Source organism: Procambarus clarkii, chromosome 18 (genome assembly GCF_040958095.1).
Source record: "Procambarus clarkii isolate CNS0578487 chromosome 18, FALCON_Pclarkii_2.0, whole genome shotgun sequence".
Classification (NCBI taxonomy): domain Eukaryota; kingdom Metazoa; phylum Arthropoda; class Malacostraca; order Decapoda; family Cambaridae; genus Procambarus; species Procambarus clarkii.
In genome coordinates, this window is record NC_091167.1 from 13,641,462 (window position 1) to 13,667,122 (window position 25,661).

Below are 25,661 nucleotides of genomic sequence, written 5' to 3' on the forward strand. Positions count from 1 at the left end.
GCAAATCGGGCCTTGCATAGTAGGCTGATAAGTGAGTTCTGGCTACTAGGTACGACATATATATATATATATATATATATATATATATATATATATATGTCGTACCTAGTAGCCAGAACGCACTTCTCAGCCTACTATGCATGGCCCGATTTGCCTAATAAGCCAAGTTTTCCTGAAATAATATATTTTCTCTAATTTTTTTCTTATGACATGATAAAGCTACCCGTTTCATTATGTATGAGGTCAATTTTTTTTTATTGGGGTTAAAAATAACGTAGATATATGACCGAACCTAACCAACCCTACCTAACCTAACCTAACCTATCTTTATAGGTTAGGTTAGGTTAGGTAGCCGAAAACGTTAGGTTAGGTTAGGTTAGGTAGGTTAGGTAGACGAAAAACCATTAATTCATGAAAACTTGGCTTATTAGGCAAATTGGGCCTTGCATAGTAGGCTGAGAAGTGCGTTCTGGCTACTAGGTACGACATATATATATATATATATATATATATATATATATATATATATATATATATATATATAAGGTGGTAGAAGTAAATATTACTGTGTTCAGTGAGAATCCACAAGGTCTTCTCTGAATACTCCTTATTTTTTTCTCCAAGGCTATGGGTCCCCACATTTGTACCAGAGGTGGCACCCCCTCACAATCTTTTATTTTATATATATATATATATATATATATATATATATATATATATATATATATATATATATATATATATATATATATATATATATATATATATATATTGTACCTAGTAGCCAGAATGTCATACTTGGCCTACTATACAAGGCCCGACTTGCCTAATAAGCCAAGTTTTCCTGAATTTATATATTTTTCTAATTTTTTTCTTATGTATATAATATATATGTATGTATGTATGTATGTATGTATGTATGTATGTATGTACGTACTTGTACGTACGTATGTATGTTTTTGAAGGATCTGGATTCAATGCTAATTGAAACAACAAGTGACCTTTGAGCCAACGGCTTCCTCTTGCAGCGCCTCAGCGTGGCAATACAGAGGGTAATGCACCTTGCATCCATGGTTCCTGCCCACCATCTGAGAAGCTGGTGGAATTCAATAACCTGTGACAACTAGCCTTGTACCTTGCATGTAACCATTGTGTTACCCACTTTGTTCAATGAAGTTTTAAATACAGTGGTACCTCGAATAATGATAGCCTCTAATGGTGAACATTTTGGGTAACGACCGGCCCGATCACCGACAATTAGTCTCGTATGGCGACCGCTCGTTTGAGTAACGACGACACCACATGGTGGGGTCGCGCTGCTTCTTGCACATTCTTGGACGCCTCCAATGATGCAAATAAATTTTGTTGTTTTTGTTTACAGATGCTAATGATGCTGGGATATAAAGGGGTGACTGCTGAGATGTTGCAAAGCAATGACTTTTTTGTAGAAAAAAGAAATGAAATATTTTGAAATACAACAAATGTCAAAAAGGTTCATTTGGTAGTTGGCAGGTAGGCTGTTCTATGTTTCTTATAAAAAAAAAAAAAAAAAAAAAATTGAAACATTTTATAAATGGACAAATGCCATAAAGGTTCATTCAGTGTTTGTCGGGTAGGCTGCTCCATTATTGAGACGTTATCTTGAGATGATTTCGGGGCTTTTTTTAGTGTCCCCGCGGCCTGGTCCTTGACCAGGCCTCCACCCCCAGGAAGCAGCCTGTGACAGCTGACTAACACCCAGGTACCTATTTTACTGCTAGGTAACAGGGGCATAGGGTGAAAGAAACTCTGCCCATTGTTTCTCGCCGGCGCCCGGGATCGAACCCGGGACCACAGGATCACAAGTCCAGCATGCTGTCCGCTCGGCCGACTGGCTCCCTAAAGTAAATAAAAAATACAAAACAAATGGAACACATTTGAAACAAAGAAAGATTGTTATAATGGAGCAGCCTACCTGACAAACACTGAACGAACCCTTATGGCATTTGTCCGTTTTTCAAATTGTTTCAACTTTTTTTATTTTCGTTTGTTTTATTTAAGAAACATGGAACAGCCTACCTGCCGAACACCGAACAAACCTTTTGCTATAAGACAAATGAAAAAAAATATTGAACAAATTTGAAGAAAGAAAGATGTCATAAAGGTTTGTTCAGTATATGTACAGTAGGCTGCTCCATTATTTAAAACATCGAATATCATATTGATGTTTTTCAGTGGTAGAACGGATAAATTTGATTTCCATTATTGTCAATACCCTGGAAACACAAACGAAACTGTCTCTATTTTCCGCTTGTTACATCTTGTAATAAAGTTGTTACACCTTGGCTTAACGTGTTTATGACGTATTAGAACATTGTTACAACTTGCTATATTGGTTGTTGTAACTGGTTAGGAGGTGTTAAAACTTGTTCGAACGTTGTACCAACGTCATAGTTTCGGTGTGTGTTTGGCGGGTGGGGACATTCGTTTTGTATGACGTCCGTTTCACATGACCATCACTGGCGCCGGAACGGATTAAATTCGTTATTCAAGGTTCCACTGTATAATAAAATTAAAATTACAAATATATAGTGGGTGGTAGAAGATAGTGTGTAAGCATATGTGGGAGCCCAACAAGGCTTCCCCGGATATTACATAACTACTTCTTCGAGGACCCCCCTACAAACACACCCAGAGGTGATACCCTCTATATATATTACAACATACTGTACACAATACACATCCAGAAATTGTCATAGCATTTTTATTTGTAACATCTCACTGTTCTTAACATCAGTTTGACAGTTTTGTGTATATACATATAGCTTAATGATACTGTACAAATTCTCTACCTTAAAAATTATTATATCCAGAACATTCACTACCATGGAATGTCAATATAATGAACATGGTACATCTGTACAACACATACTAGTCTTCATTTGCACCTTCTAATATATTCTCATGTACTGAACTATAAATATTGATAACTATGTGCACACACACATATACGCACATGTATTCTAGAGTACACACAACCTTGTACATAAAGCTCAAAACATGCGTGTAAACCTGAATAGCCTGTACTCGTTTGTAATGCTCATGCATGAACTACTGGTACTGTATGTATAACATAATAAATAAGAACTTATACAGCAATAATAGTGGCATTAAGTTATAAAATATTTTATGAATAATTAACAATAATTCCTTAAACTTAAAAAAAAACAGCGTTAAATGTAATGAAACACCATTTTCTGGAGGAAGCCCCTTTGGCTCCCCGAAGCTTACCCAGGCTGATATGGAACCATTAGACTTTGGCATCAGTGTGAGTAGAGTTCTTAGGCCTACTGGGGACCACGAGCATGAACCTGGCCCCCTCAGAGAGGCACGAAGAGCAATGGCCTATAGAAATGCACACGTGATTTGGAGCATTCTATGTCTGCCAATTGACCGAGTCACACACTCAGAAAGGTAAGCGTCCCAAAACAAACCCCTATTCTGGTTGAAACTACTACTAAAAGTCAAACGAGTGGACAGAACTTCCCAAAGAAAAACAAGCATGACGTCACCCTGCTGCCGAGCCACCGTCTGCATAGCTCTCCCCTCCCCCTCACACCGGCAACCCACACCTCCAGTTTGAAGGCTGGAGGCTGAACGTCAAAACACCGCCGACTGGAGGGAGGGATGCCGGGGAGTCTCCGGATCTCACCCAGAAAATGGCATTTCATTACATTCAATGCTGGTTTTCTGGGGGCAGCCCCTTCAGCTCCCTGGAGCTATCTACCCAAAGACAAGGACAAAAGAGGGACAAACCCAGGAGGCGGAAACCACACGCCAGAAAGCAAGACAACTGGCAAGATCGAATGAGCCCGAGGATGACCCGGGAGACGCAAACTCTGGAACAGGGACGAAGGGAACCCGGGTCAACCCAAAGTGCATCCATGGCCACAGAGGCTGCAGCACGCAGGCAATGGCTGAGATCCACAATCTGATACAAGAAGATGCACCCCCAGCCAAAACAACCAAGCATCAACAACCACAGGGACCCCTCTGGAAAACAGCCATTGCAACCTTTCCAGAAAAGACAGAGACGGCTGCTAATGAACAAACCTATCGCCAGAACCCAAAGGAGCAGAAACCTCTGAGAAACAACCCTGAATCGAAGGGGCCACAACAAACCGAGGGGAAGAGAGATAATAGAGCACCTTGTCCAAAGACTAGGACGGCTCATGCAGCGCATGGGCAGGCCGTAGGTGAAACAACGCCCGAGACAGCTTGAGAAACTGTGCAGAAGGAACATCAAAACCGAAAGCAAGCCACAGCGGCTCTGCCAGCGCTGCACGATACGAGGCGACAGTATGGGGCACAAGATGATGGTCTTGAAACAGTCAGGAGAGAAATGACAAGACCATTTAAAAAAAAAGTGAAGCATACCTACGAAGAGACAAAAAGAAAAGGAAGGTCCGCCAGTAAACCACGGACTGCCGCCGAGACGAAGCCCGCAGGTTGGACACCATCAATGAAGCCACCTGATTACCAAACAGATGGTGATAGACTCGAGTCAAAATTACCAGATGTGAAAATTCGAGGAGTAGACCGAACCAGCCACGTAACAAACCGGACCGATCATCGGAAAGAGGCGGAGCCGCAGGAAAACCTCTGGATTCGGACACATAGCAGTAGTGCCTGAAACCAAGGAGCCAAGAGGACTATTCTCCCCTGGTAAGTCTCCAAGCAAGCTAGGACCTGGAGTAACAGCAGAACCAAGGGGAAAGATGTACAGGAAACCCAACCTCGACCAGTCCCGCTGAAAAGCATCGACCCCGATGGCTTCGCAATCAGGGAAGGTCTTCACCTATACCAGTAAAGGCCTCGACCTAGCCGACGCAAAGAGGTCCACCTGCAGGTGCCTGTACAACCGGCAGAGCCAACAGAATGAGTCGGCGTCTATAGTCCATTCCGAGGACAGGGGAATGAAATGAGACAGGCCGTCTGCCAGGACGTTGGACACCCCCCAAATGTGAACGGCCAGGACAGCAAAACCCCGAGAACTCAGCAGACGAGTCACCCAAAGCGACCAGCCCTAAAGAACAAAGGACGGCATTGAACACCCCTTGGTTCAGGCAATGAACCACCAGGGAGCAGTCCGAATGGAGCACATTCATCGATCCATGAGCGACCTGAACCCTCCGAAGCGACATCCACACCGCTGCAAACTCCCACATCATGCTGTGGGCTCGACAGAAGGACAGACCCCACTTCCCCTCGCCGGCCTGGTAAGCACCGGTCACAAAGCCTCAGCCAAGAGACGACGCGTTTGTAAACACATCGAGCGAGGGCTTGGGTAGGCACCAAGGACCTGAAGCCTGAAAACCCGAAGAGGAAGCCGGTGACGCAGTAGTCGACGCAAGGCCCCCCCAGATGGCGAACCCAGCGGTCGCGACAGAGACGGAAGGGACGTCCTCGAAGGAACCAGAACAGCCGACAAAACTAAACCCGACCCGGCGGGTAGACCATCATGGGAAAGTTCAGGCATCCGTACAAACCCTCGAGCAACCGCCGAGAGACCCAGGAGCCCCCCAAAGCAAGCGAAGGCAAAGCAAGCGCAGCCGTAGCAGAGACTCTGGAGGGAGAGACAGGGAAGCGGTCCGAGTGTCCCATACAAGACCCAGCCAAGACCAAACCTGAGAGGGAACCAGATGGGACTTCCACCAGTTCACCAGGAAACCAAACCTGGTGAGCTGGAAAAGAACCAAAACCCTGGCAAGCAGAAACGCAGACTTGCTGGGAGCCCAGACCAGCCAGTTGTTGAGGTAGGCCAACACTTGAAGACCTAAGAGACCCAGACGGGCCACCATGACCCGGGTAAGGTGTGTAACACATGAGGCGCCAGGTTCAACATGAATGGGAGACAACGAAAGCGGTAACTGAGATGCCCCAAAACAAACCCGAGCCAATCTCTGAACCCTGGATGAATCCGGACTTGCCAATACGCGTCCCGGAGGTTCAGAGACACCATTCAAGCACCCGGCTCTAACAGAAGCCAGACCTGGGTCAGAGTAGTCATCTGAAAAGAGTGGCAAAAGACCGAAGGGTTCAGATGGGACAAGTCCAGAATGAACCGCAGGTCTGCACAGTCCCGTTTTGAGACTGGGAACAGACAGGAAACGCTCCTGAGGGACGACATCGTTTCGACCATGCTCAAGCGTTCCCACTCCAGGATGACCCGACAGAATGCAGGAGAAGAGGCCCGTCCTGGCAGCCCTGAACCCCATGAAGGAGGAAGGACCACCCAATGCCACCGTAGGCCGTCGGAAACGACCCAAAAAGCCCACAAATCGTGAGACCAGGCGTGAGCAAACAGAGCGAGTTTCCCCCCCCCCATCGCCCTGTCAATGGGGCAAACTGCGAAAGGGCCAACGTCCCTCATGAGAACCCGACTTACGCACAAAGCGATCACCGCGCCCACCAGACGAAGATGGGTCCGAAGGTGCCGCCAACTAGACGAAGACGGGTCCAAAGACGGGGCCGAAGATGGGTCCGAAGGTGCCACCGACCCAGAAACTGGCACCAGCGTCCTACCACGACAAGAAGAACCCCTGAGCCCAGGCATGACCCTTCCGGGGAAAAGCCCATCCCGGGACCCCCGAAGGACCAACAAGTCCAACAACGGACGACAACTAAAAGAGGCCGGTTGCAGAAACTGCCCAACTGCAGACTCCGCAAACAGCAAGGGACAAAATGGAGACGAAAACCTAAGAACCAGGACCCAGGCAGAATCCAACGAGGAAGCGAGCACCATTTGCTGACACGCAAGACGCGAAGCGAAAAACTGTGACACCGCATCTCACAGGATCGGCGCAAACAGCTTCAGCAGTGCAGATGACGCATGCGCTGCTGAGACCAAAGCACCAGACCCAGGAACAGCCCCAAGCACCTCCATATCCTCCTAAAGCCAATCCGAAGACAGCTCCAGGAGGGAAAAGAACCATAAGACTGAAGCCAGCAGGCCATGAGCGCACAAGTCCCCAGCGCAGCCGAAAGGGAGGGAACCTGCACGTGAAGCTGAATCAAGCCAACATCCCGCTGAAGGGCAGGGGCAAACAAACACGCATTGAGGTGCTTGAATTTGCCCCCAGGTAAACCTAGACCATTGTCATCGCATCGTGCCACTCAAGCATGAGGGTATGACAGAAAGTACTCCAAGCATCCAACAACAATACAGGGCAGTCCGATAGCAAGGACGACTCCAGAATCTCATAATGAACCCAGTGTGGAGATGAAGACCCAAACCTGAACGAAGACAGATCCATTATAGAGGCATAATCCGGGTCGCGCAGGAGGTAAGCCGCAATGGCCTCCCACACCTTAGTCGGTGAGACACAGGAATCTAAAAACCTCCGGAAGGACGGACCCGAACCCAGGGAGGGCTGACGCCCAATCCAATTTGTACGCAGAGGGGGGAAAAGAAAACCACACTCCTTTTAACAGTAAGCCCTGTTTGGAGGGTAGGAAAATCCAGGCAGGGTGCAATGAGGCCCAAGGCCCCCAAGTCAGCTTCTCCCAACCATGGAAACCTCCATACCAGGACCCAGGGCCTGAGTCTTCCTCCAAAACCCCGGCCTCACAAGAAAAAGCCGGGGCAGCCAAAAAGGCAGGAAGGAAGGGGGGCCCACTGGTCAGACCCCCCGTCATCCACGGTTGGAAGAACTGACTTGAATGTCTCCGTCACCCCCCCTCCCGGAAGGGGCAACCTCTGAAATTGCCAATCTCAGAACCTTCTAAACCCTGCCCCGACTCCAAAGCCCTCAGATGCTTTGGAACCAGAAGCAGGGGAACGGGGGTGAGACCAGAATGAACCACAGCAGGGAAAGAACAAGGGTGTGTGGACTGAATTAAGGTGGAAGTGACCAACAATCCCCAAGTCTGGGTCCCTATAGGCAAAATGGAGCAGCCTCGGCTTCTGGGGTAGCAATCAACCTAGCGTGTTACAGAAACCTAACTTAAGCATACAATGCCTGAGCCGCCTCCACCTGTATAAAGTTATCAGTTGACTGGGTGAATTGAGTCACAAACGAGCAACAATTCTCGTAGGACTCTGGGTCTAAGGTGTCACCGACACAACAGGCAGCATGACGAAGGCAAAAACAGTGAGTCACCCTGAGACAAGGGGACAGAGCAACCCTTAAACTCGCACAAGGCGCGAAGGGACCCAGGGGTCGCATCCATCGGACCGAATCAAAACTGCTAAAAGCTGAACCCCCGGGACGTGTCCACTCGCAAGGGCCTAGCAGGGAGTACCACCCAGAAACACAGATATATAAAACCGAAGTCAGAGACAGGGGGCAACGAACCAAAAGGCAAACCCCCCACCAGGCAGGAAAACAAAAACAAAAGAAGAACCCCCACAAGAGGAAAACGTACCCAAGTGGAACAGAGCCGGTCGCTATAATAGGTGAACAAGGGAGGAAGAAACCCCCAGCACAATAATTGAAACCCCTCAGGGCGGTCAATTACCGTGCAGCAAAAGACCAACAGAGGTAGGCCCAAAGGTGACTTGTGGAAGATAACCCCAAGCCACAAGGGCAGTACAATACTTACAGGGCACTTAGGGAAGGGAACCCTAAGTGCATGCAGCCCGAGTACCAGTGAAGATTACTCCCAGCTCACGCACCACCCTGAAGACAGCACTAAACACTAGGCCCAGCACTGAGACAAGAAACAGGAGCTGGAGTCACATAACGAAGCCTCAGTCACATCAGCAGGAAACTGGAGGTGTAGGTTGCCGGCACGAGGGTTCTAGGGCTCCTCCTTACCCCTCCCGGTAAAGGGGGGAACTGCGCAGATGGCGGCGCAGCAACGTGATGACGTCATGCTTGTTTGCTTTTCTTTGGGGGGAGTTCTGTCCACTCGTTTGACTTTTAGTAGCAGTTTCAATCAGAATAGGGGATTTGTTTTGGGATGCTTACCTTTCTGGGTACCTGACCCAGTCAATGGCAGACACAAACATTTCTATAGGCCATTGCTCCTTGTGCCTCTCTGAGGGGGACCAGGTTCTGGTTCGTGGTCCCCGGTAGGCCTAAGAACTCCATTCAAACTGACTACTGCCAAAGTCTAATAGTTCCATATCAGCCTGGATAAGCTCCGAGGAGTCAAAAGGGCTTCCCTCCAGAAAATGGTTTGAACACTTATATGATTTTCTACAGGTTGTAAATATATACCTACAGCTGAACACAAAAAAGTAAAAAAAAATATAAAAATTGTACCAAATATATATCTAACATACTAACAATTCATACAAAAAAATTAGAAGATTATTATGAAAAGCTGCAACACAAAGCTTAATTAATACATAACTTATGCAAAGTATGTTGAATAGCAATCTTTAACAATCTACGTTAATCAAAAACTACATATAAACCTAGACAAAATATAAACAAATGCCTTCAAGCACTAAAATGAGGACAGAAACTGGTATATAAGGCTGACTACATGAAAGGAACTCAGGTTATATTTATAATGTATATAAAAAATAAAACACTTTGAATAATGAAAGTACTGTACCTGTTTCTGGTAGAGGTCTAGTGGCTTCCTGAAGCTATCTTGCTATGATTGCTCCACACTAAAAGGTCCCATCAGTTGCGAAGATCAGTTTGGCCCACTAGGGACCAAAGCCAGAAAACCCTGACCTTTCTCACAGATGCAGGGAGGAAGTAATAATTTGTCAGTCCACTGGGAAAGCAATTAAAGTCAGTGAAACTTTGCAGACAAATAGTGGGTTTACAAAATAATAATAATGAAGCCATAAAACAGCCAACAAAAGATTTACTCAGAACAAAAGATTCACTCAAAGCAGCTCATAAGTCAACATACTGAATACCAACACTTGACTGCCTGACTCCTGCCTACAGTTGGCTCCCCAACTAAGTTCTGGAACTGATGAACAACTCACCGACAAACCTGGAGGGAAGGGAGGGGAGGGAATCTGGGCTCTACCACAAGAGGCATTTCATTATATTTAATGCTGGGTTTCTGGGGAGCACCCCCCCGGTGGCTCCCTGAAGCTAACTACAGACACCAAAAACGAAGCTTACAAGTAAAGAGGAGAGGCGGCAGGCACTAAGACGAAGAAGAGTAAAAAAAAAAAGAAAAAAAAAGTCTGGAAAACATGGCCCAAGGCAACACATGACTGACTAAATATCAGGCCACCAAAACCATTAGAACACCAAAACCCTCGAGTCTGAATATCAGCCCAAGACACGTTGGAGAAGATCACGGTCAAACCTGTATACAGTATTTGCAAACATCATGGGCCCGAGGGTAGGCTGCAGGCTAGATAGATTTAATGATACTGCAGACGACATGACAAATGCCTGCCTTTGAACAGCGGACCAATGAAACAGGATCATTCAACAAGGTGTCCACTGAGGTAGACCAGTGGTCTGCAGTTAGTAGCAAAGAGCCACTGCCATCTTGAGGTTATCTTGAGATGATTTCGGGGCTTAGCGTCCCTGCAGCCCGGTCCTCGACCAGGCCTCCTTTTTGTTACACACCTCCCAGGAAGCAGCCTGTAGCAACTGTCTAACTCCCAGGTACCTATTTACTGCTAAGTAACAGGGGCATCAGGACGAAAGAAACATTTTGCCCATTTGTCTCCGCCTCCACCGGGTATCGAACCCGAAACATCAGGACTACGAATCCGAAGTGCTGTCCACCCAGCTGTCAGGCGACCATTACATCAAATGATGCACCACTGGCTGAATCAGCTAAGCATCAGTCACTAAAGGACACCTCCAGAACCCTGTCGACTCAAATAAATAAACTACCCACCAGAGGCAAAAGAACAGAACACCCACCTCTGAAGAAGAGCATTAGGCTCCTCAACCTTACAACCAGAGGTAAGAGCCAACAAAAACACAGCTTTGAGAAAGACATCACAAGCTGAAGAGGAAACCATAAACTGAAGGTGAGGAGAGAATGACCAAAACCCAGTCAAGAGACCAGGATGGCTCAGGAGTAGCATGAGCCAGTTGAAGATGAAAAAATGCCCAAGACAACTAGCAGAACAGTGCTGTGGCAGGCGTCAATGCAGACCACAAACAACAGTGGCTCTGCCAATGCCGAACAGTAAGAGGCATGAGATGCAGATCGAGAAACAACCAAGACAAAAAGGACAGGATAATTCTGGCCAAAATCAAAGAAAAAATTATGAAAACAGAGATAGTGGCAAAATGAGCACCAGGCAACTTCATACTACTACCACGAAAAAAAGATGCAGGCGAGATACCATCAACCCAGCTACCTGCTCACCATACAAAAGGCACTAGATCTGCATCAGAAGCTCTAAACACAAAGAATCGAGGAGAAAGTTGAACCAGCGAAATGCAGTACATCATCGGGCCGATCTGCTGAAAAAGGTGGAGCCATGGGAAAATGCCTGGATTCAGACACCGGGCTAGAAGTGATGGAAACCAAGGCTAGGCTGCCAGCCAGCCAGGATGAACCCAAAACCTCACACCCCAGCCTATAAGTTGTGGCAGATTTGTACTCAACAACAGATCAGATCCATCAATGAAGAGTGATCAGAGTTCTGCAGGAGATACCGAAACAAGTCTGTGTGAACCACTGAAGGCAAAATGTGGGAGCATGGAAACCTCCATAAATATGACTCCAAGGCACCAAACAGGACCTGGACTCATACCAGAGGAGAATTAGCAGTGATCAAACTCATCCAAAGAAGGGGGACTAAGAAAAATTCTCTCCCTGAAGCAAAAGAAGCTTTGCAGAGGGAACAAAAGTCCATGAACGGTTGAAGGGCATCCATGGGCCCTGGAGTTGCCCCCCCCCCCAATCAGCTGTGAAAGCCTGCCACGGAGGCTCCAGGACAGAGATATAGTCCTTGCCTAACACCTGCAACAAAAGGGCATTCTCCCTAGGAGAAGATTTGGGGCAGTAGGAGGGGGTTGTGAAGGCGCTACATGAAAACCCTGGCGGGACCAGAAGGGTTAACTATCTCTGTCATCAAAGTGGATGGGATCCCCATGGAAAAGGACGAGGTACATCCCCTGAGCTAAACCCTGATCTGACTCCTAAATCCTCAGACACTTCAAAACCAGAAGCAGTGCAAACTACACCTCCAGATGAAAGGAAGAGGAAGCGTGGACATAGTCCAGGTGGAGGTCACCAACACCTCCAATTCTGGATTCCTAAAGATCATCAGGGCCAATTTTGAGACATCCAGACAGTCAATATGCCATGACCACCAAACCCAAGCAAACATAGCTCACAAAGAAGCAGATGCCTGAAAAGCTTCCAATTCCAAAGCTTAATCAATAAGGGGAGACTCAGTAAAATCAAAGCTCACAGAACTCAGGGTTGTAGGTGCCACTAACCCAGCAGACAGCATGGTAGAGGCAGAAAGAATGATCGTTAACATGTAGCAAAGATGACGAACACCCTTCAAGCTCACACTTGGTGAGCACAAGCTTGACAGACCAATCAATAACGAACAATGCCAGAGACCCGAGAGAGGATTACAGGGGCCTGAAGGTAGCTAACCAAGTAGAAATTTCTGGCATTGGGACTGTTTGCTGGAAGAACAGCCACCAAATGCAGTCAAAACAACCAGGCTACAAATGGTGACTGAGTGCACCATATAAACAAACCTCAGTGCACTCCAACACAACCAATAAAAATGTCCCCCGTCCAAGGGCTCAAACAGAGGATTCAAAGACCTGTGAATAACCCAAGGCAAGGCTCTCCACCCTGGTGGCTTAGTCCCTCAGGGGTGAACTTACAAACATACTAGAGAAGGTAACTGTGACTGTTTAAGGGCAGTATTGGTGGACACCCAGGGAAGAAAACCCTGAGCAAAAGCAGTGCAAAGCACAACAAAAGCCAAGCTCATGTAACAAGCCAGACAAAACATGCACGTGAAGCTAATACTAAAATAAAGGAAGTCAACAATAAGAAAATGACCACTGCAGGATGAACAAAGTCCAAGGATGTTTGATACTTAGCCTGAAGCAGCCGGATGGGTTGCCTAATGACAGGCAGATTGAAGTGCTACTAGTAGAACCTTCCATCATAACATCAGCAACTTGGGAACCTGGCTGCGGACATGAGCTGGGCCACCTGATGTTGGTACTTTTTTTGCTACTAACTAGTTTCGAGCTAGTTTTAGTGAATCCCTTTTTCTGTATGAATTGTTTGCAGTTGTTTGGCTTTGTTTACTGTAAAACTTCCAGTTATCTGTGAAGCTTCACTAACTTTTTGGATGCTTTCCAAGTGGTGGTGATGAATTGTCACTTGCTCCCTGCATGGAGGTGCAGGGAGCAAGTGTGACTGATGTGACCTTTTAGTATGGAGTAATCTCGGCAAGATAGCAGATATGGTGAGATGAATCTTTCCAAGCCTTTCCTCTCAACAATCTGACTCCTATCAATTTCAAAGTTGAATGGGAATCTAATTCCCTCCTTCCTGTTCTTGACGTTCATGTTCACAGCTCTGTGTCCAGGTTCTCTTTCTTTGTCTACTGCAAACCTATGCCCAGTGGTATGTACATTCACTTCTTTTTCTACCATTCTCCTTCTGTTAAGAAAAGTGCTTTTTTCTCTCTCTCTCTCTTCCTCCATACTCTATGCATCAGTGACCCTCAGTTTCTTGATTCTGAAAGTTCTTTTATTTATAAGTCTTTCTCTCACATTGGGTACCCATTATATTTTATCAACTGTGCCTATTTTCAAGCTAAACATAATTTCTTTCATCCTAAAGCTGTCTCCAACACTATCACTGTTCTCTGCCTTCCCTTCACATCTGAACTAAAAAATCTCACTAATACCTTTCATCCTCTTGAGGTAAAGCTCGCTTTTCACCATGTTAACTTTCTTCGTAGTAATCTGGTTCACACTGCTCCTCCTGCTACTGATGCTGCTGGTGTCTACTCTATTTCCTGTTTATCTTTTCCTCTCCAATACTTTGGTGAAACTGGCCGTACACTAAATGACAAGACTTAAACACAAAAGAAGTGTTTAGTCTGCAGACACAAACAATGCTCTCTTCTGTCATGGCAGGGACTAATAATTGTATAGATTAGTCTTCTTCTAAAATAATCTTCCTGCCTCTACTCTTCACAGACGCTGTCTTGTCAAATCGGCTTTGATACCTAACATGCCAAACATGAACCTTAGTCCTGGCTCTGTTGCTGTTGACTCTTCCTTTTCACAGTACATACTCAAATGCTTCAACCTTCTTAACAAATGTGACCTGACATAAGAATTTCCCTTTTTTTTTCTTACCTTCCTCTTATTCTTCCTTCATCCTATTCTTATCTTTCACCTTTTTCTTACCTTCTTCTCTTGCCTGCATCTCGCCTCACTCTCTCTCCTTATTTATTTGGCCGTACCTTACTCTCTTCTATCACACAACTTGATAATGGTCTGATAATGGTAATTGAATGTAATGAAACGCTATTTTCTGCACGAGACCTGGAGCTATACCGGGCTGATGTGTATATATTAGACCATGGCAACAGTCATTCGATGGAGTTCTAAGCCTACCGGGCACCAATGCTAGAACCTTGCCCCCTCAGAGAGGCACAAGGAGGCCTACAGACACCCCTGTATAGTTGGAAGCAGTCTATATCTGCCATCTACCAGGTCAGGCACCCAGAAAGGTAGGAATCCCAAAAACTACAGCTGGTGAAAAATTGCTAACCGAAAGTCAAACGAGCAGGCAGAACGCCTCAATCAGAAACCAAGCAAACAAGCATGACGTCACTACAGCCGCCGCGCCGCTGTCTGCGCAACTGCCCCCTCCCCAAGAGAGGGAAGAAGTCTCAGACCTGCGCCAACTACCCAACCCCAGTTCTGAGGCTGTGGTGTTGGGTGGCGGTTGATCGACTTTGGCTCAAAATCCTTGAGCAGCGCTATACCTTGTGGTCGTGTGCGAGCCAGAAGTACTGGGGCTGCATGTACCTAGGGTCTCCTTCCTTAGGTGCCCTTAAGTACTGCTCTTGTGGTTTAGGGTTATTTTCTGTAAGCCGCTTGGAATGACCTCTGCAGGGTTCTTTTGCTGCTCAGTGATTGCCCGCCCTTGGGATTGTTCCTGCCTTTGTTTAACCTTGGATAGGAGGAAGTATCGTCACTGACTGGGGGGGGAAGCAAAGTACTGTGCGGCTGTCTGATATATGCATAGCGGCCGGTTCTTTTTTTTTTTTGTTTGCCTGGCGGGGGTTTGACTTGCGTTGCTATAGGTCCACTTGTATTTTTGGTGGCCCTCCTCTAGGCCCCCGTGATTGAACATTGTCATTACCCTGCTGTGTTACATCCTGCTCCCGGCTCCCATACATCAGAGGGTTTCCGAGTCGGGGCACTTCTTGAAGAAAACTATCTATCTTGATGACGTCCATATTTGTTCCTGCAATATTTCTTATGCTTGCTGGGAGTATGTTGAACAAACATGGACTTCTAATGTTTATAAAGTGTTCTTTGATTGTGCCTATGGCATCCCTGCCCTTCACTGGTTCTATTCTGTATTTCCTTCCATATCGTTCACTCCAGTATGTTGTTATTTTACTGTATATCTGATATGAGAATAAGGAAAAGAAGTGGCAATGGCACTCACAACCAAACTAAAGGCAGGAAAATCTGAAGAGCCTAACCCACCCTGGGTGAGGGGCCACCACAAGCAAGGAAGACCCCTAACTGAAGACTAAGAGGACTCCTGAACACCTCGGGGAAAGAGAACCCTGGGGATGTTCAGAAGTGCAAGGGCAGCACTAAGGAACACCCACAAAGGCAAAACATCACATAGCTGCAACAACAAAACATGAGTCCAAGCAGGAGAGAGGTGAACAGGCACACTACAACAGTCAGCACAGAACTGAATGTGAGAGCTGGGTGACCGTGAGATCGTCCCATCCCCCCTTCCCCAAAACGAGTCTGGGAGGTGGAGCGAACAGGCTGGCGAACAGCCAGCGACATTTAGCGAACAGGCTAAATGTCTTCAAGACATTTAGATAATTTGAAAATATTGTTGGGAGAGTTCTTTCTGTAGTTCTTGAGCCTGTGGTCTCTATTGAAGCCAGCAGTAGTCTTTTGTTTCGGTGACTTTCTGGGTACCTTCCCCGGTGTGGTATAAAACTATAAATAAAAGTCACTGCTCCTTGTGTCGCTGAGGGGAAAAAGTCAGCTTCGAGCTCTGATCTCTGTCTGGTAGGCTGATGCAACCTAGTTCTTGGCACACAATCGGTGATAGTAGCTTCAGGGAGCCACAAGGCGCTCCCTGAGAACAAAATATTTGGTGCATGGCTTGAGCATACATGGGAAAAGATTGCAACACAAACTACCTTTACCATTAGCTGTCTGCCTAAGAACCATTTGTGTGTAAACCCCTGGAACTCATCACCCTAAACCAAATTATGGTCTTATGAAGGACTCGGAGATGACAAAATGTTTTTACTGTAATATTCAATTCCCTTTGGCAAGTGTGGTTGATAATGATCTACTTCATGACAAAATTTAGAGCGCCAGAAAGAAGAAATTATAAAAAATGCACCAAGGTTTGAGGAATATTTAGTATAGTCTTTTGTGCAGAAGTCACGAAATTCAAAATATCATTCAAGATACTATTACGAGAGCAAAGGACACACGACAATGTCATATGCATTGGATTGCTGACGAGAATACCGGTACAATATGCTTTTTTGCCCATTCCAGTCTTCATTTGATAACCCATGCACAACCACTATATATTGATTTCAATCATAATCAATTTCTGTAATTTCCACAATTTAAAAATCTATATAACCTTTTCTATAATTTTTTCATTTAAGACTTATTTCTTTAGTGGCTTCTTGAAAATAAAAAAAAATGATTTGAAGAACATCCTTCAAAGATATTTGGTTACACAAATCTAGTTCTAACATATCACTCACTACACAAGGTTGGACAGGGTCCAGTTCATTCATCACACAGGGTTGGAAAGAGTCCAGTTCATTCATCACACAGGGTTGGACAGGGTCCAGTTCATTCATCACACAGGGTTGGAAAGAGTCCAGTTCATTCATCACACAGGGTTGGACAGGGTCCAGTTCATTCATCACACAGGGTTGGAAAAGGTCCAGTTCATTCATCACACAGGGTTGGAAAAGGTCCAGTTCATTCATCACACAGGGTTGGAAAGAGTCCAGTTCATTCATCACACAGTTGGACAAGGTCCGGTTCATTCATCACACAGGGTTGGACAAGGTCCGGTTCATTCATCACACAGGGTTGGACAAGGTCCGGTTCATTCATCACACAGGGTTGGACAAGGTCCGGTTCATTCATCACACAGGGTTGGAAAGAGTCCAGTTCATTCATCACACAGGGTTGGAAAGAGTCCGGTTCATTCAACACACAGGGTTGGACAAGGTCCGGTTCATTCATCACACAGGGTTGGACAAGGTCCGGTTCATTCATCACACAGGGTTGGAAAGAGTCCAGTTCATTCATCACACAGGGTTGGAAAGAGTCCAGTTCATTCATCACACAGGGTTGGACAAGGTCCGGTTCATTCATCACACAGGGTTGGACAAGGTCCGGTTCATTCATCACACAGGGTTGGACAAGGTCCGGTTCATTCATCACACAGGGTTAGATTACATCCAGTACAAAGTTCTCTTAATTTAAATGGTGTGGAGAGCTTATTTATTACATAGAGATGTACAGTATTTATAATAATACATTCTACCCATATATACTGTTATTGTTACCTAAATAACTCAAAGACATTTTCTTACATGCAATACATCACAGTATAAAAAACAATAAAAGATATGCCAAACTACTCAAGTAAAAAAGGCAATTACACACACACACATCATAATGAGTTTAAATCTCCAAAATTTTGATTTTTTCACCTATGTGTAATAAAACCCAACCATTTTCAGACCTAACAAGTACATCAGATAGTCAATTATATGTCAAGTACAATTAATACAAAATTAATTATGTACAGAAATTCTATTATGTTACCTCAAAGATGAAGGCAATCAGTAAGTTTCATAACTGAGGAACAATTGTACATCATGACTTAAGATGAGTGGTGGTTGTATATATGAGTGGTGGTGTAGTGGTAGGTGGTGGCAGTAGTGGTGGTGATTTGTGACAACACAATGGTAAAGGTAAATTGTTGTGGTGGTTTCAGACAACACAATGGTAAAGGTAATTGTTGTAGTTGTTTCAGACAACACAACAGTGAAGGTAAATTGTTATAAGGAGTGTGGTGATGATTATATGACACTCAATTTTAATTTAAGAAACTAACTACTGGTCAGACCCGCTGGCTCATCTAAATTTTGAGTAAATTAAGACTTCTTCTTAAAACAAGAAAGTTCCTCTGTATAATACGTTCAATAAACCTGGCCTCGGCCAAGCTCAGATGCATTTGTATTGGCTTCAAAACTCAAGTGGCTATTGTTTAATTTACTAACTGTTATCTCCTTAATCTTATTCAAATTCATTTAGGGTTTGACACAAGTAATTCGGTAATAGTATCAATTGCAAAAATGGCTACAGTATGTAGTGAATGACTTGTGTAAGTGATGATGATGGAGGAGGAACAAGGGTGAGAGATGACAGCGTCACAGCAACCATGTCATAGTCATGTTGCAGATACCACAATGGTGTAAACATGACACTTGCAACTCACAGCTGCAAACATGACACTTGCAACTCACAGCTGCAAACATGACACTTGCAACTCACAGCTGCAAACATGACACTTGCAACTCACAGCTGCAAACATGACACTTGCAACTCACAGCTGCAAACATGACACTTGCAACTCACAGCTGCAAACATGACACTTGCAACTCACAGCTGCAAACATGACACTTGCAACTCACAGCTGCAAACATGACACTTGCAACTCACAGCTGCAAACATGACACTTGCAACTCACAGCTGCAAACATGACACTTGCAACTCACAGCTGCAAACATGACACTTGCAACTCACGGCTGCAAACATGACACTTGCAACTCACAGCTGCAAACATGACACTTGCAACTCACAGCTGCAAACATGACACTTGCAACTCACGGCTGCAAACATGACACTTGCAACTCACAGCTGCAAACATGATGCTTACAACACGGCTGCAAGCACGTTTACAATAGCTTCTATACACATGACATTTGTAATATGCAGCAGTAATTACAAAGTTTTGCAACATGCCGCTGCAAACACTGTGTGCGCTTCATGTAGCTGCAACAATCCTGCGGTGCAGCACCTCTTAATAATTTTAAATTATAGATATTTGGAACTGCCATTTCTAGTAAAATTGAATGAGTAGAAAAAAAAGTGTTATGGCATTGTATTGTTCTTGATGCTATAATTAATGTGTGACCTCTTTCCTGAACACTGATAGTGTGTGACCTAAGGTTACAACTGCATTCATCCTGCAAATGATGCCATTTTCAAGAATATCACTAATGCAGGGCTGAAAACTTCACACACAGATGAAGAAATAATCTCACTCTCAATATATATAATTAGTGATGAAGTAACTGTATACAAAAATGAAGAAAATATAAATAAACACAAACTCCACAAATGACAAACACAGTATTGATTTAAGCAGTAGGGCCAACATCCATCAAGTATTTACACAACCACTTACCAAACCTATATATTCCTCAAGCATGGCAGCTTTGTTTATATTTATTAAACAGTTCATGAGCTCTGAAGCACTACGAGGTTGTTTATATAATGACCACCACCTTGGATTGTGATGTTTTGAGGCTCTCAATCTGTTTAATAAATGTAAACAATACCAACATGATTGAGGAAAATGTACAGGGTTTATAAGTGGATGCACATATGCTTGATGAATACACACAGAAATCACAATAACGTGACATATCAAATGAACAAATCCACAAGGGCCGTGATGATGGTTCGAACCTATGTGGGGGATGATCCCAGACGCGCCTAAATCGGCTGTGCCACGATATGGTCAAAAGAATTGCAACCTGGAGTGCTACTTGCCCTCACGAGGATCCCGCACCTTCTCTGAAGCACAAACCGGGGTTTTCACACAATTTCCCTATGTACCTGGGCTCTGCCAACAAGATGTTCTACCTCTTCGCCCTTACTTCAATACACACAGAAATCACAATAGTGTACGGGTGAAGAGGTAGAACATCTTACCGATAGAGCCTGGGTGCACGGAGGAATTGTGTGAAACCCCGGTTTGTGCTTCGGAGAAGCTGTGGGATCCTTGTGAAGGCAAGTAGCAATCCAGGATGCAATTCTTTTGACCATATCATGGCGCAGTCAATTAAGGCGCATCTGGGATCATCCCGGATGTAGTTTCGAACCCTCATCACGACCCTTGTAGATTTGTTCATGCTTGATGAATCTTGTCCCTGGTTACTCAATTCACAATTTTTTACACCCAATAATATACTTTTAATAAGTAATATATTACTATTATTTTGCAAAGTTGCTGTCCCCTTTCCACATATTGATGTAGAATAACAATCTCAATAAATAAGGAAGATGTTAAGCAAGCATCCTTGCAAATGAGCTTCAACTCCAAGAAGCTCTCATGACTTAAGGTACATGAGTAAGCCAGGAATACCAGTCATGATATATGGGCAACTGAACATAAAAGATTAGACAGAGGAAGAAGCCCATCATATACACACTCACACAATGTAACTACAATGGATTTTTTTAACAATATTACATTGTTACAATGCTGCATCAAAGTATCATTAGTAAAAATAAAGTTGTAGTTCAGTTGTATGTTTGATGGGATGGCTTTAGAAAAGTAGCCTAGCTTTCTCCCTGGCGTAGTAACTACACTGCTAATCACCTCTAAGGCAACCTTATATGTACAGTGTCAAATATATTAGCTTTCTCAATTGCATACATATATACATTCGGCCAAAATTAGTGATAAAAGTATATTTACAAAATACTGCAAATTCATACACACACACAGAGCTTGTGACTAGACTTCAATAAAGCCTTTAGCTGTTCTCACTAAACAAAGTAACCATCGTCACACAAACACAACTGGAACTAAGTCTGTCTCTGTTATCATAGGTGGCATGCCACCTGAGCCATTGTGCGAACAGAAACATCAGATTGTCACATATTTCATTGTTCCTTTGTATTCTCTATTTTCACTAAAAATTAACTATAATTAAAATAAATTATATAGCACATATTCAGATACAAACAATGGGATTTATCACAAAATTCACAGAGAAACAAATTATAACACACACTTTCTTAACCCAAGATCTGTTCCCATCTACTTTTTACAAATCCTTAACTTGTCGTTCTTTCCCATTGATTTGTAAGTCCTGGCGGTAGATGTTGTCAGTGGGGAGCTCATTATGATGAACGACAGTGCAGCATGAGTGGATGGCCCATTTGGACACCTGCCCCTGACGATAATAGGCAAAGACCAGTGTCCCCTCATCTGGATCTCGGGAAACAGTTGGTCCATTGATATCCACCCACGGGTGGCCGAAACAACTGAGGAAATCACGACAATTGTAAATAATATATATATATATATATCAACAATTTATCTACAAAATTGTATTTCAAGATGTGTTGGTTTGTCAGTGTCTTTCACTAATCAGGCATACATGTCTACCAAAGGGGTGGGAGTGGAGTAGGGATGGAAAAAATAGTGGGGAAAAAAAAATGGAGGAGAGGGAGATTGGGAGAGAGGAGGGGGAAAGGTTGGTGAGGGAAGGGGGAGAGGATGGTGAAGGAAGGGGGAGAGGATGGTGAAGGAAGGGGGAGAGGATGGTGAAGGAAGGGGGAGAGGATGGTGAAGGAAGGGGGAGAGGATGGTGAAGGAAGGGGGAGAGGATGGTGAGGGAAGGGGGAGAGGATGGTGAAGGAAGGGGGAGAGGATGGTGAAGGAAGGGGGAGAGGATGGTGAGGGAAGGGGGAGAGGATGGTGAAGGAAGGGGGAGAGGATGGTGAGGGAAGGGGGAGAGGATGGTGAGGGAAGGGGGAGAGGATGGTGAAGGAAGGGGGAGAGGATGGTGAAGGAAGGGGGAAAGGATGGTGAAGGAAGGGGGAGAGGATGGTGAAGGAAGGGGGAGAGGATGGTGAGGGAAGGGGGAGAGGATGGTGAGGGAAGGGGGAGAGGATGGTGAGGGGGAGGAGGGGGAGGAGCTCTATAGTTTTCAATGTGTTCACATTTATATCAAATAGTCCTGAATAAGGCAATTGTTTTATTTCTGGAGATATTTAATATTACCTTATAATGAACTCTGATTTGAACTGTTTTGTTTATTATCCATCCCTTTTATACTTTTAGTGCACTTGTATCTTGTACTAATTACACCATCCAGAAATCTATCTGTATTCTTTGATACTTTGCTGGAATCTTCCAGATACTGTATGAGTTCAGTTATCAAAGGCCTGCTGAACTGAATATTTGGGTTATCCGGCCAAAATCGGGTTCGGATAATTATCTGCCAGACTTGAGGTTATCTCGAGATGATTTCGGGTCTTAGCGTCCCCGGTCCTCCATCAGGCCTTCTTTTTGTTACACACCCCCAGGAAGCAGCCCGTAGCAGCTGTCAAACTATTTACTGCTAGGTGAACAAGGACATCAGGGTGAAAGAAACTCTGCCCATTTGTTTCCGCCTCCACCGGGGATCGAACCCGGAACCTCAGGATTACGAATTCTGAGCGCTGTCCAAGTCAGCCATCAGGGCCCCCTAAATCTTGGTTATATTGGTCATATCCAAACAGCAATTCAGATACTGTAACCATAAATTTTGTTGTATAAATTTTAAAAACTACACATTTCAAGATCTACAGCATCACACAAGAAGACAAACTGCAACAAAGTAAGCTGAAGTTTCTCTTTTAAATTAAATTTTTGATTTATAGTGTGTGTGGAAATAAGAATTATGATGGTTGTAGCACAACAAATTTTGAATGTCGTCATTTTTGGACATCCCTGTAATAATTCTGCTTATCCAAATGTCGGGCTTATCCAGCAGAGGTTCCTTCCCTTATAATTTAGGTAAGTGAGCTTAGAAATTATTTAAGTCATTTCCCAACATTAAACTGTGAAATGGATTACACACAAAAATCACAATAGCATGATGTATCAAATGAACAAATTTACAAGGGCAGTTACGAGGATTCAAACCTACGTCTGAGAGCATCCCAGATGCTGCCTTAATCGACTGAGCTATGACACGGTATAAGAATTGCAATTCTTATACCATGTCGTAGCTCAGTCAATTAAGGCAGCGTCTGGGATGCTCTCGGACGTAGGTTTGAATCCTCGTCACGGCCCTTGTGGATTTGTTCATCTGAAATGGATCTTAAAATACTGAAAAGCCAAACATGTTGATTGATTAACACACCATATTAAAGCAGCAGTTGCTAAACACACAGGAATATGAAAATGTCAGGAAAGGCTGAGAACTTAAACAAGTCAAATACTACCAGTATACTGTACAAAGAAAGAGGAAATAAATAAAAGAGCAAAGAACAAAGCAAGTAAATAAATGAAATAAAGGAAGGAAAGAAAAGCAACCATCAGTCACTGGAAGAGCAATGTGAATGTTGAGAAAAATGTAGTGGATTGCAGAGAAAAAAAAGGAAGTCGCAATAATGTAACTGAAACAAATATCCCAACACACACACACACGAAATTAAATGAAAGTGATTGTTTCATTCAGTCCTGGACTCTCCTGAAGTCACGACTTGATAAGGGTCCCAAGAGTGATCAAAATGTCATCACTTTCATTTCAAATGTGTATTGCAGTTTATCAATTTGTACAACAGTGTAAGTCAAGCCACAGACATATCATCAAGGGGTATAATGGTGTCTCCATAACTCCTGCCACAGTACCAGTCATCCAGCCAGAAGCAGCCCAAGTATTACTAGTCTATCACCTAGAAAACATAAACCTTGTCAAAAAGTAAGTTAAATTCTTAAAGGTAAGAGACTGCCTGAACTCAAATGTCTAATGCAAAGCCTTTAAAACATGCACTCTATCCCAATGATTTGACTGATCCTGTACTCTTTATATATATTCCTTTCTTAAAGATACTTTTCTGTTTTCTCTTGCTGAAACTACTACTGTCACTTCATATACATATTTCAATTTCATAGAGGAGTTGTGGTAAAACGAGTATGAAGAATTCTTTACCTACTATTTTCCAGTGCCACTTCATGCATCTAACCTATGAATATTGCCAAGATTTCTGGAAAAACTTAATTCACAGCCATTCACTACATGAAGCCAAGTTTCAAGAGGGAACTGGGCACTACCTTTTCAATTGTACATGGCTTATTATCTGTATGCATACAGAAAATTGGTTTTCAAAACAAGGTTTTGTCATCCTATACTGTTAAAAGCCATGTCCTGAGCATAGGAAGCGGTCCCCAAAATCACGACACTTTTTAAGAAGGCAGATGTTTACCAGAGGCCCCCAAGGCCTCTAGGAATAGGGAACAACACTGTGTACCTGTACGAATTTCAAATATTGTAAAGTACCTAAAACATCTCAAGATGATATGCACACCATGGGTAGAACATCTTAAGATGGTATGTGAACTTTGAAGGTTAAAGGATGTAGTAGACAAGAATGATAAATGTATGTCTAATTGGTAAACAAACACACTGGAAATATAAACATATTATATTTGCATACCTGTAATACACTGCATGAAGTATGACTCCAGTGAGGTAACTTATGGCACACAAGACAGCCGAGATAATGATGAAAGTGTTGTCGTATTTGACCTTGTCCAAGCCCACGATGCCCAGGGACAGCAGCACAAGGTTCTCTATGAATGCCAGTATCAGAAACAGCACCTATGGAAGACAATAATTTATTAATATGTTATAATCTCTCTCTTGCAACACAACAATGGATTACAATTACAAAACAATTACAATGACAAATCCTAAAAATAACATACAAAACATTGGAAAAAATTCAGATAGAGTCAAACTCTGATTTTAAACAGAAATACTTTTCCTGAGATTGTGCACACATTTCAGCTAAGAAAATTTAGGCAAAATACGGTATTGAGTGTAGTGCAGCACTCCTTTCTGACCTAGTCATTGGGATGCTCCTTAAACCAGAGCATTTAGGGACCACTCAGGACACTATTCACCTGCCATGCACTCCTCAAACTTGTACCCCACTGTGACAAGGAACTTTTTAAATGGCCAATTCCAGTAATTAAGGGGAATTAAAACAATGGCAAGTATAGCTCAATCCAACACTGAGCAACCAGTTCACAATAATACTAAAGAGGTATCAATGCACTTAACACTTCCTGCAAGTGATAGTTATCTGCTTGATACCTGCTTGATGGGGTTCTGGGAGTTCTTCTACTCCCCAAGCCCGGCTCGAGGCCAGGCTCAACTTGTGATAGTTTGGTCCACCAGGCTGTTGCTTGGAGTGGCCCTCAGGCCCACATACCCACCACAGCCCGGCTGATCTGGAACTTCTCTTAGAAAACAGCCCAGTTATCTCTTGAAGATGTCCACGGTTGTTCCGGCAATATTTCTTATAGTCGCTGGGAGGACGTTGAACAACAGCGGACCTCTGATGCTTATACAGTGTTCTCTGATTGTGCCTATGGCACCTCTGCTCTTCACTGGTTCAATCTTGCATTTT

The 25,661-nt window shown here is 44.0% G+C and overlaps 1 protein-coding gene across 4 annotated transcripts in view; it reads right to left on the reverse strand.

Moving 5' to 3' along the window:
- Window positions 1–1,537: 1,537 nt before the first annotated feature.
- The window catches only part of LOC123754693 (uncharacterized), a 236,908-nt gene continuing 212,784 nt past the window's right edge, over window positions 1,538–25,661 (reverse strand). For all 4 annotated transcript variants that reach the window (XM_069326276.1, XM_069326275.1, XM_069326274.1 and 1 more), the window contains 2 exons: window positions 24,684–24,847; window positions 1,538–21,518 (listed from right to left, as the gene is read on the reverse strand). In XM_069326276.1, coding sequence (XP_069182377.1) covers window positions 21,299–21,518; window positions 24,684–24,847 — 384 coding nt within the window. In that variant the 3' untranslated portion in view covers window positions 1,538–21,298. The remainder of the gene's footprint in view (window positions 21,519–24,683; window positions 24,848–25,661) is intronic.